The 12,983-nt window shown below is 34.5% G+C and overlaps 1 protein-coding gene across 4 annotated transcripts in view; it reads right to left on the reverse strand.

The window, feature by feature from the left end:
- Window positions 1-1,106: 1,106 nt before the first annotated feature.
- Window positions 1,107-12,983, reverse strand: part of Ccdc169 (coiled-coil domain containing 169) — a 59,979-nt gene continuing 48,102 nt past the window's right edge. For all 4 annotated transcript variants that reach the window (XM_004631138.2, XM_023715109.1, XM_023715107.1 and 1 more), the window contains 2 exons: window positions 11,547-11,623; window positions 1,107-1,688 (listed from right to left, as the gene is read on the reverse strand). In XM_004631138.2, the coding sequence (XP_004631195.1) occupies window positions 1,589-1,688; window positions 11,547-11,623 (177 nt within the window). In that variant the 3' untranslated portion in view covers window positions 1,107-1,588. The remainder of the gene's footprint in view (window positions 1,689-11,546; window positions 11,624-12,983) is intronic.

Below are 12,983 nucleotides of genomic sequence, written 5' to 3' on the forward strand. Positions count from 1 at the left end.
CTTAATAAGGTCTTGTCTCAAAAATTATAAAAAAATAAAAGGGCTTACTCCCAAAACAGTTCTAGCCAAGTTCATCTGAATGTGAAAGAGTGCCTGTGATAAGACATTCAGTTAATATGTACACCATTCTGGTGACTGAAGCAAATGCTCCTTAGCCTAGCTTCCATAATAGCTTAGCCCTATATAAAGGAAATATTTATTTTTTCATTAATAATTATAATTGTAATAATATTTAAATTATAAACTTTTTGCTAATGCTAGGAAACATGGTATAATACATAAAAATTTAGTATTTGTCTAGTAATATAGGTCATGGTACCTGATATCGTTAGTTAACTTAGGAGGGAACATATTTCCAAATAGTCCTGATATAGAATAACTTATAGGAAGTTGCTTTATGTTCCTCTACATTACATTCTAAAGTCACATAAAGAATTACTTGGCTATATGTAATGTATGTATTCTTCCTTAAAGAAATATCTATAGAGGTACTGTAGTTACAAAAATGTATTCGATATTTATATTCACTAATTTCACCACTGACATTCATTAATGAATGAAATTTAAGTTTGGTTCTACATATAGGAAAAAAATACCATTAAGTAAAAGCTGTGTGACTTCTGTAAATGTAAGTGTGATAATTCCATCTTTAAGATGGACACACACAATATATGTGCATATATCCCCAATTAAGGTTATAGTTACAAAAACTCTTTAAATGACAAAAAAGTCTCATCATGAATAAAAACTCAATAAATTTTACAGACGCTCAAATAAACTCTTATTCTCATTGTATCTCTATATTTAGAGTACTGTAACATTTGTAAAAACTACACCATCACTGTGAATTAATGATCATAGAATAATTGAAATCACCAAGTACTCAGCAGCAGGATCATGTGACTGAATAAGTAGCAGCTTTCTAAAAGGGTAAGACACAAATTATATGTTTTTCCCTTGTCATTTTACAGAGGTGGAAAATGAATACAACATGGAATAATTTGCCTAAGATCACCAAGTTTATGGTAAAGTGGGAAATATAAACAGCTGATTCATGATTGAAGACTGACCAGTGAGATAGCTCAGTAGAAAAAGTACCTGCCTGGCAAGCACTGAGTTCAGTCCCCAGTACTGCCACGATTGAAGCCTATTCCAATAATGCCATGATATTTCAATCAAAATTTAATGGTTTGAAATTTTGCTTAAACTTTAAATATAAACAGATCAGCATGATATAGGCTAAAAGTGTGAAACATTTTATAGATACTTTTTAACAGCCAGCCTGCCAGAAACCAATATAATAGTAATGTTATTATTAGAAAAAGTCATGAATATATCATTAAAAGCAAGCGTAATGATGTCAACCTTCAAGTTTTTCTATATATTTAAAAATCACAAGCACTTCAGTTAGATATTTCAGGATCACAGGGAAAATTCCATTCATGCAGAGGAGTAAACTGTAAGAACCAAAATTTAGCAGCTCTTATCTATTTCATTCCCTGAATAATACAATGAACATTTACTTCACAGGATGAATATTGTACATGAATAAAAGAAGGAAAAAATTGAAATCCATGCAGTTCTGAAATCACTGATTGAGTTTGGGAAGATGATTTGATCTTGCAATCTTTCTCACTGTTCCTCTCTTAGCATTCACAGTCTTCTGATTAACTCGATTGTATCTTCCCCTGAAATAAGGTAAGCACCGATCATGATTTTTCAATCACCATCATGTATAAAATGAACATTATGTGCTATATTTAGAGAACTCTATATTGCACTAAGTTCTTCAGTCCAGTCTTTCACGTGGAAATCTTCCTGTGTATATCCCCTTCTGCTCACATGCATTCTTAGGCAGCTTTCCTGTGCTGGGGCAAAATACCTGACACAACCTAAACCAGGAGAGGTTTATTTTGGCTCACAGCTTCGAGTCCATACTTACTGGCTCCATGGCAGAAATATCATGGAGGAAGTACCTGGTGGAGGAAAGCTGCTCAACTCGTGGCCTCTCCAAAGCAGGAGGCAAGGGAGAAGCCCAGAAGAGGGGTCCAGGGACCGGATAGATTACACAAGGTCACACCCCTATGGCCCACCCAGATATAGCTATAGGGGCAACCAACTCAGGCGCAGTCACTCGAAAGGCTGGGAAACAGACTATCAGATGCCCTAATGTGAAAAGCTGTGTCTGAAAGGAGAAAGAGAGGGAGGAAGGGAAGGAAGGGAGGGAGGGAAGGAGCAAGGGAGGGAAGAATGATAATAAGGTAAAGCAATCCATAATTTCATATTCTGAAATTTTCATGGGACTATCTTTCCCATATTGCCTTATGTGGCTTTATAAATCTCAGCTTTTTTGTATTTGTACCCAAGATAATAAGAAGCTATATTGATTCCCCAAAATATGCTTTAAAATATTTTAGGAGAATGATGTGTGTAAAAATGACAGAATAAGAACCTACTGTTTTACTGGTCATGAAGGAAAAAGTGCTGTCCTCCATAAACTGACAAAACTGACCAATCCATTTTTTACAGCTCTGAAAATTTACTAAATTCTTGGAGCAATCCCATAAAATGTATTAAAAAAGAAATTTACTAAAGTCTTAGGGCAAGCCTATAGAATTTATTAAAAAACAAAACTTAGTGGAAACTAGTAATAGCAGTAATGTTTTAAAATTTTATTTTATTTTATCTTGAAGAATAAAAATGAACAAAAATCAGAAACAAAGACAGAAAGCAGTAACATAAAACAATATATATGTTACAGATTTTCAAAACAAGAATAACTGATTATCAATGGTTGATACATTATCTAGTTTTATCATCAAATCTGTTGTTCAGATTAATAGATATATAAAATTGGACATATGATTGACTATTACTACTAGCTTTCAAAAAACCTTAATTTTTGTTCTTGTCTCTTTTGTTCCTTCTCTTACCTTTTTTAAAAATTTATTTTGAAGAGAGTATAGTAATAATTGCTATGACATTAGAAATGGTACACAATTAGAAGATCAAGATGACAGGCATCCAAGCATGGCTTTTGTATTGCACATGGATGTCCTTGATGTAGTTACTTAGATGCAGATATCAGCATACAGAGTTAATCCAGGTGAAAATTCTACACATTAACTATTTTCATAAAACTGATGGAAATTCTCAGTACAATCTCCCAGCCATCCTGTATATATACTTGCAGATTTTTTCTCCCCATCTTTTTTTCTGATCTTTTTTCTTTTCTCTCCTCTTTGTTGAGATACCATCTCACCCCACAAAGAATGGCTACAATACAGAAATCAATTTCTCTACTGCTGGTGGGAATGTAGACTGGTACAACCACTATGGAAATCAATGTGGAGACTCCTCAAAAAATTAGGACTGGAAATATTATGCAATCTAGCTATTCCCCTTATGGGTATTTTCCCAAAATAACTGAAAGCTTCATACCATAGTGATATATGCGTGCCCATGTTTATAGCAGCACAATTTGTGATAGCCAAATCTTGGAAACAATCAAATGCCCGTCACCTGAGGAATGGATGAAAGAGATGTGGTGTTTTTATGCTATCGAGTATTACTCAGCTATAAAGAAAGACAAACTCAAAGCCTTCACAGGTAAGTGGATGCAACTAGAGGCTATACTCATTAATGAAATAAGCCAGACCCACATGTGTAAATATCATATTGTCTCCGTAGTATAAAAACCCGAAAGGCAAAATAAAACTTAAAAAATGTAACAGATACAGTCAAATGAAAAGAAATAGAACTATGTGGCATTTTTAACTTGCTATATTCCTACCCACTGCTCCTTTTCACTTTCTTCCAGAGCTCCACAATAGCCTTGAAAACAGCCCAAAACTATGCCACCTGACAGATACCTATAATAAACAGAATGGGATTGAAATTCCTTTGAAGCCTCATACATTCCCAGAAAGTTTTCATCATTAAAGCAGAATAGTGATTACCTAAAAGACCCACTTACAAAACTAATGACCCAAAGTGATGCGTTTGGGCTGGCCAAATAGCTCAGCAGATTAAACAGATTAACCTTAACCACAGGGGCTTGGGGTTCAATATGTAGGCCTGCTGTGCCAGCCCTGCCCCCCAGGGCGTGCTGAGATGGCAATTGAGACTGGGTGTGGTGGTGCACGCCTGCAATCCCAGCTCTTGGGAGGCTGTAAACAGGTGGATCACTATGAGTAGGATCTAGTAGTGAGACCCTGAACACTCTGTAGACCCTTCCCTAAAAGTACAAAAAAAAAAAAAAAAAAAAAAAAAAAAAAAAAAAAGAAAAGAAAAGAAAAGAAAAGAAGAAAAAAAAACCCAACAAAACAAAGTGTTAAGTTTCTCCTCTCAGGCCATTTGATACAACAATTAAAAGCTATGGTTTAACTTCTGAGCTATCTGAGCTCATAAATAATAGTAGAGACCAAAGAGGGGAAAATAGGAAGCTTAAAAGAGAAAAGCTAGAAAATAAGCACTAATAGAGTCCAACACACACATAACTTTCTGCATAGAGCTGAGTGCCTCCTTGGGAAAGATTTAGGAAGGCCCTAAATTCTTGGCTCTAGCTAACCTAGAGGTACTGCAGAAGCCAGAAATGAAAATTAAAGTAGAATTGTAATTTGCCTGTTGAAGGTATGCCCAAATATATAACTGAGTTCCTAAGAAAATCTGGGAAGGTTTAGTGATTTCATGTATTTAACAATCTCTGTTCAGTCATTAGCTGGCTACCTAGCTAACTCACTAGAGACTTTAGTGACCTCATTTGGCAAAGAATTCAGACTTTACAGAATGATTTCATGAAAGTTACTGATAGTGACACATACTTATAATCCCAGAACTCTGGGAGGTTGGGCAGGAGGGCATACATTCAAGCTCAGTCTAGGTCACTAAATTACCAGTGAGACCCTGACTCAAAATGAAAGTAGAAAGAGGGTTGGGGTTGTAGTTTAGTGCAAGCACTTGGGGCTCACTTGCAAACAACGCAAAACACAAACAAGACCCCGCAAAATACCAGATAAAAGTACTGCATTCATTTTATCCAGCCCTGAAAATGAAACAAATGATAGGAGAGTGGCTACATGATATTATTTAAACCATGTTCAGTTTTTAACAACAGAAAATATTACAAGTCATGTAAAGAGTCAAGAAAGTATGGCTCGTCATGAGAAAAAAGGCAAGCAATAGGAAGTTCAGATGTTAGACGTTAGACCAAGACTTTAAATTTATTATTTAAAATACATTCAAAAAAACTAAGACCATATCTAAAGAACTGGAGGAAAATATGAGAATATTTTGCCACATAAATAATATCAATATTGAGAGATATAAATTACTTTTTTTCCCCTGTATTTTAGGGAAGGGTCTACAGGGTGGTCAGGGTCTCACTACTAGATCAGACTCGTTGTGATTCTCCTGTTTACAGCCTCGCAAGAGCTGGGATTACAAGTGCATGCCACCAAGCCCAGTCTCATTTGCAGTCTCAGTGCACCCCAGGGGGGAGGCTGGCAGGGCAGGCCAGGGATCGAACCCCTGGCTCCTGTGCCTGCTTGCAGGGCTTTAATCTGCTGAGCTATTTGGCTGGCCCTATAAATTACTCTTAAAAAGAACCAAATAGACATTCTGGATTGAAAACTAAAATAAGCGATTGAAGCTTTCAGTAAAAGATATTTAGCACCAGATGAGAGCAGGCAGAAGAATCAGTAAAGTTGAAACTAAAATTATTCCATTTGAGCAACAGACAACAAAGAATATAGAAAATGAGTAGCTTCAGAGACCTATGCAATATATATATATATATATATATATATATATATATATATTCATTTTTGTATCAACCATTCTACTTGGGTTTCATCATCTTTATTTTATATGTATATATATAAACAAGAATGTGGATTTGGAATCCTAATACATTGCTTGCTGGAATACAAATTGTAGAGCCACTTTGCCACTTTAGAGAACAGTTTGGCAATCCCTCAAAAAGATAAACAGAATGGTATTGACTGGGAAGTTGTATGTGCAGACATATACCCAAAACATAAACACGTTTCTGCAGGAATATCCATAGCAGCATATTTATAATACTGAAAAGGTATAGAAAAGCCAAGTGTCCACCAACTGATGACTGGAAAAACTGTGCTATATTAAAAACTGGAGTGTACTTCAGTCTCTCACACACACACACACACACACACACACACACACAAATGAATTGTTTTAGTTATATGTAAATATATGTGTGAACATACTGGGTTATAGTATGAGATCAGTCACTGTCACTAAAGTTTGGAAACCATTTTAGACTGAGTATTGTGGTTTTTAATTAAATGAGAGCAGCTAAATTCCTTGTAATGTTATATAAAAGTATTATAGATTTTCCACTTACAGTTTAAATTGTCATGTGCATTTTTAATATTTTGCTACTTTGCCAATTACTTATACCCAATAAAGGTATATGATACATTGAACAGTAATGATTATAGCTAAAGTTCATTGAACTAGAGGTTTTTCAAAAACTTGGAATTTTCCTATCAACAATTGTACTTGGTTTTCATCATCTTTATTTTACAGGTAAGTAGAATGAGTTTGAGACTATATCCTCTGAAGGCACATTAAATAATACCTGGTAGAGGCAAAATTTATTTGTATAGCTGCTCCAAAATTAGTCCAAATCTTTATTTTCTACCTTCTCATCACTTTTAAAAATACTCTTATTAGTTATAAGCATTTACACTGTTACTTTGACTTGGAGCCTCCATAAGATACCTACAGGATGGATTTGTTTTACTTTTCTCTTAATATAATTAAATCTGATTTTATTTTATTTTTTCAGTCAGTATTTGCTTATCATTCAGGTAAATAAATCATTTCAAATTATACATATTCCTATAGAAAATACTAAAATGTATAAATCAAAACCATCTATAATCCCAAACTATTTTGTACTTTTTACTATATGACTAAATATTTTTCTATCTGTTTATATATGCTTCTAGAATCTAATTTTTCAGTTCTAGAATATTATAAGCTATTGAATTCTCCCCTTATTGTTGGTCATGTTGGTTGTGTTTGTTTTACTCTGCTTTTTTAAAATCAAAACCAGGTTTGTCTAACAATCTCTCTTAATGAGTCCTAAAATTAATTTTCCACAGATACTTTTATTCCAGGCTACTAAAGACTGTATTTTTCCCCTCTAGCTACTAAATAATATACTTAGTGCTTTCCCAATTCAACAGCCAGAAGCACTTGGTCCAGCTGCTCCCGATCCGTCAGACTCACCCAACCCAACCATTGGCTTGGTTTCTGCTGAATCGGGACCAATCATTCACAGTAAGAGAATGGTGAATCTCTTCACACAAATATGGCCGGAGAGCATTTTGCAGAGAAAAGGGGATTTCCCTTATGTATCCACTACACTGTGTAAGTCAATCTCTAAAATCATTAGTCCAATCCTTGAATATTGAATGTTACTCCAAGGTCCTTGCACGAAAGGCTTGACCTCACAGTGGTGCTGCTGGGAGACAGCAGAGCCTTTAGGAAGAAGGGCTTGTAGGAAGCCCTCAGGTCATTGGAGGGCTAGCCTTAGCAGGGTTCAGCCCTTTCCTCATCATCTCACTCCCAAGCTTGTGGCATAGGTGACTTTGCTCTTTTATATGCTATCACTGCCATGCCACAGATCCAAAACAATGGGACCAGAGACTGGAGCCTCCAAACCTCTGAGCCAAAAGAAACCTTTTATCTTTATAAAGTAACTACCTCAGGTATTTTGTTGCAGACAGAAAGCTGACTAATACAAGCATATATGAGAATATCAACTAATGCAAACATTAAATGTCACTGATACTTGATCTATAAAACATTGTTTAATATATAATACTTATAGAAAAATGTACAAAATGTAAACTTACTTATGAATTGTAATAAAGCAAATATTCAAGTAACCACTCCCAGGTTAATAAATAGAATATTGACATCATACTAGATGATACCTTCATGTCCTTCATTTATTATTACCTTTCTCCTTCACATTTGTCATTGCTGTTTCAGTTTACTTTTAAATGTTTTGAAGTTTATGTGAATGGAAATATTTCCTTTCCTTTCTGACCTCTTCCATTAAAAACAATAAATTATCCATTATGTTATGCAAACTGTAGTTTGTTTTTATGATTTATATATAATATATATGTAAATATATACAAATTGTATTCATTCTACCATTGATGAAGTTAGGTTGATTTTAGTTTTGACTGTGAATGAATAAAGCTGCTACAAACATTATTGTACAGGTCTTTTGTTGTAAATGCATGCATCATTCTATGAAATGTAACTAAGGAGTACAAGTTTTGAGTCACTGAGTAGGTTTTTGATCAGCTAAATGTTAAACAGTATTCAAAGTGGCTGTATAAATTTATGCTCCTACCAGCACTGTATGAGCCATTTATTCCCACATATACTTGACAACACTTGGAATCATCAATCCTTGAAATATTTGGTTGTATCGCATGATTTTCATTTATATTCTGTTAATGAGTAATAGTGCTGAGTACTTTCTTATGTGTCTATCGGCTGTTTGTATATTCTTTCCTGTGAGGTGCTCAACACCAAAACTTGGTTTTAAGACTTAACTTGAATCATCAATAAAATAAGGGTACTAACTTCCAGATTTCAATCAGCAACTTACAAAAACAGTATTTTAAAGTAGTGTCAATTCTTGTCAGACCAAAAAGCTGCGGCTCTTGTTGCACAGGTCCTGCTTTACCTTGGTCTTAACCATCCAGTAGAAAAGTATGAAGATGAAATATAGGAAGTAAAGCCATGTTGTTATGTTGAGCTGTGGGGGACTCAGGTCAATAATTTCTGACATTGCCAGTTAAACAGAAGACCCAATGATATTATGGGCTTCTGTACTCTTTTAGAATATTTTGCTGAGTTTACACACCTATAATATTCAACAACGGAACTTAAAAAAAATTGGGGTATAACTATGAATGTCCATTTTGTATCTGTGTATTCAAAGTGGATGGGATAGATATATAGTTGCATTCTCTTAATGAATAGAATGATTTTTTCTAATGGTGTTTGTAAGTAGGATCACAAGTCTGCATCTTGTACAGCAATTAACCACTGAGAAGAATGTATGCAGTGTATTATTTGTTGAAACTATACTTTCGATTTGATTTGAAACTGTCTCATTGCTATATGTTGATCAATAAAACTTGGAAAAAAAATAAAGCAGTGTCAATTATATACACCTACTTTGAAAGAACAAAGTTGTACAGAAATGTCTTTGGTGCACAGAAATGAGCTTTAGGGTATAGTTTCAGACAGTAAAGGATTTTTTGGCCCATTTGTTTGATCATTCATTTACTCAAGAAATTCACTCAAAACATTTATTATATACCAATCTATTCTTGGCATGGTATTCAACAATGGGTTTAATTAAAAATGGAAATACTAGATTTGGGATTAAGCAGGAACTTTGCTGAAGGACAAGAACCAGCTATATCAGAGAAGTGATCCTATACTGTGTCATATATCTCTTTGTACCAGCACCCTAAACTCTGTTCAGGCCTGCGGCATGGAGGGGCCCACAGAAAAGCTAATCATCAGCCTGATATATAGTGACTGCCACATAAGGAGGTAAGCAGGACTGCATCTGACACAGGTGATTACTCAGGAGTCTTTTAGTAGTAACTTGCCAAATTTTGGCAGTAAGTAGACAAGGGCACTAGGCATGGCCTAGAAAGGATGTGGCAGACAAGGACTCAGATTCTACAGGGATAAGAATCTAGGTCATTCAACCAGAAAAAGCAAAGTCGTGCTTCGGTCATGAATGAATCAGCTTGCTATGTAGACTGTAGCTGCACCAAAGCCCTATTTTCTCTGCCCAAACCTGGTTATTTTCCTTCCCCTACAGATGTTGACCCTATGAAGTCTGTAATAATAAGCTTCTTTATTTCAGAGTTGGTGCCCTGAGAGATCCAACCTATAACAGTAGTCACCAGAAAACCATGCAGTCGTCACAGACACACCGTGTAGTGACACTATATGTGTTAGCATGTAATTACAATGAAGTGTCATTTGCAAAATATTTTATCTTTCACTATTTAAGCAAATTTGAATTACTGCTAACTTCTTTAAAAGATTTAAAATAAGAGACTATAAATGTAAAAATAAAAAATTACTAAGGTGGTGGCTCAGAAGAAAGTTAAAATAGCAAGCTTGTTGTTAGAAAAGTCTACTTGTAAGGTTAGCCCTTGGCCAATGCGAAAATTTAATAAAGAGTTTCCTATACTGACAAAATTTGATCTAAATAGTAAGAATGTCTTCCTGTGTCTACACTGTTTATATTGACAGAATGTTTCGTATTGAACTTGTTTACCTTCAAGGAGTTTGAAATTTGATAGGTGCTAAGTAGAGAATGTCTATGTGATCCACTCCTGATTTTAAAAAAAATCTTGGGTACTAAGAACCTGACAAGATTTCTGAGTGGATAAAACTTTATATGCTGTCATCTGTTGTGATAATTCATATCTGAAAGAATTAAAAGGTTCTACAGAATCTTGAACCTAGTTTCCTTAAATTCTATCCTCTGAGCTTTTTCACTTGCTAATTTTAGTTTGTATCCTTTTCTGTGATAAATTTTAGCTATCAGTACAAATAAATGCTGAGTCCTATAAGTCTTTCTGGTGAATTAGTGAATATGAAAGAGGTCATGGGGTACTCTGAACATAGCAACATAAAATATTTTATATAGAAATCCTTTGACTGAAATTACTTTAGTAATTTAAACTATATCATCTATCCAGAGATGAAAGTGCAAAAGGATAGTGAATTAGAATATAAATCATCTATGACTAGACAAATTTGTGCAAAATGATGTATCTTTAATTATAGTTAGTCTGTCCTATACTAACAATTAAGCAAAGAAATACGCTACACTGCATATCTCTTGAGGACTTCTTGCCTTGACTTGTACTTAAAGAAAGGATTTTTACTTATAACTAACTTACGTATCAATTTAATGCTTAGTATTAAGTTATATATGAATATTTACCCTTAGATAGAATAAGGTTATATAAAATAAAGAATAATTGAATAATTCTTCTCTACTTAATACAGAATCAGGAAAGACTGGGCAGATATAACTTCATAAACTTCAGTTCTTATCATAAATTGGTTCTATTTGTAAAGAAACTATACTGTCATCTACACTTATTTCAGTGTCTACTGCAATGAATATACATTGCATTACTTCACTAAAAAGGTTGAGAATGACATTTTAATTGTAATATAATGTTGTCAAAAGTGTAGTTTTAATGACTAATGCTCTGGTTTAACTTGAAAAAATAGTATCTTTACCATGTATGAGGATTGAAAATGTTTCTAGGATCTAAAAAAGTATATAGTGACCAGAGACCACAATCAAACTTCTTTATGTTCTCTTATGATCTACGTTGCTATAAAGTCACCTGCCAAAAAATAAGACACCTGTTTTGTCAGTAGCATTTACAAGCAAATAATTAAAAAGACATAGCTAAACTTACGTTTTTACTAGATTCTCTCTCATTCTAGGTAGTTGTTCCATCTGTTGCCTTTTAGAAATTTGATGTGAGCCAGAGCCCTGAAATTTAAAAAACAAATTGGGTGTTTATCCTTTTATTTCATGATTGATTTCAGCATTATTGAATTATTGCTGAAATTGCTAATATTGACTATTCTCAATATTATTGAGAATTAACTCTTTAACTCATTGACACTCAACTCTTTCACAACCAGAACTTTTAGCAGTATGTGCAAGAAGTGTTGAAGAATAGTTGGAAATTCTGGCCTTTGCCAGAAACATCAAGCTTCCAAAGTATGGAAATCACTACACATCAGCCCCAAAGTCCATGTGTTTTTAAAAAAACAATGGAGGAAACTAGGAAACTTGTATTGTCCCCGTGGTCCAGATCATTAGAAGACTTTGTAATATACATTACAAGTAAAACATGCACCTTGCCATTAGGGTAGATAAGATTATTGTTTCATCTAAGCAGTACCAGTAGATGTAGTAAAGCAGGAAAAATATATATGTGAAAATCAATATATATACATAATTTCATTTTTGTCTATTTTGAAATTCTTCTGAGATATTAAAGCAAAGACTTCTGGTGGATGGTATAAATATAATTTATAATCCAGAAATTGAGTTTAGTCACCTTAAACGTGGAATTGGAAGCCTCAACTGAATAAGATTATTCATTAAGGGCACAAAAGAAGTAAGAGAATAGATGACACAAAAACGGGAAAACAACTTTTAAGGATAACCCTTCAAAAATAGGACTGCCATTTAAACAACAGGAACTCCCCCCGACACTTATTGTTGTGGAAGTCAAGTGCATATGTGGAAGGAGAGAGGTATTCAAAGAGGTGATCCTGATCAACAGGGTAAAATGCCTCAGAAATGGATTCATAGGGTGGAGCCACCATATGCAGCTATTAAAAACTAAAAAGGTAAAAGCATATTATATACATGTTTAGAAATTTCACAATGAAATCTATTAATTTATACAATTAATAAGCACTAATAGTTATTTATAGCGTGGAGGGATTATGTTGGAGCACAATGGTAGGGTCAGAAACAGGATGAAAGAAGTCAAAGAGTGAAAGGGAAAGCTAGTATATGCCCACTTTTTCACGAAGTTTGACTGAGTAAAAGAAATCTTCATTGGCAGTAGTTTTATGAGTATGGCTGATCTCACTATGTAGCCCACGCTGGCCTGGAACTCAGGGCCTCAGCCTCCTGTTTCAGCCCACTGAGTGCTGGGATTGTCATCATGAGCAACCACATCTGGCTGGACAGCTTTTTCTTTATGACAAGAGGATGAACAGCTGGGCATGCTGGTACAGGACTGTCATCCCAGCACTCTGGAAGACTTAATCAGGAGAACCATAAATGCAAGCCTAACTTGAATAATTTAGAGACTTATCAAGATCCAATC

The sequence above is a fragment of the Octodon degus genome, unplaced genomic scaffold (assembly GCF_000260255.1).
Source record: "Octodon degus isolate 3935 unplaced genomic scaffold, OctDeg1.0 scaffold00038, whole genome shotgun sequence".
NCBI lineage: Eukaryota > Metazoa > Chordata > Mammalia > Rodentia > Octodontidae > Octodon > Octodon degus.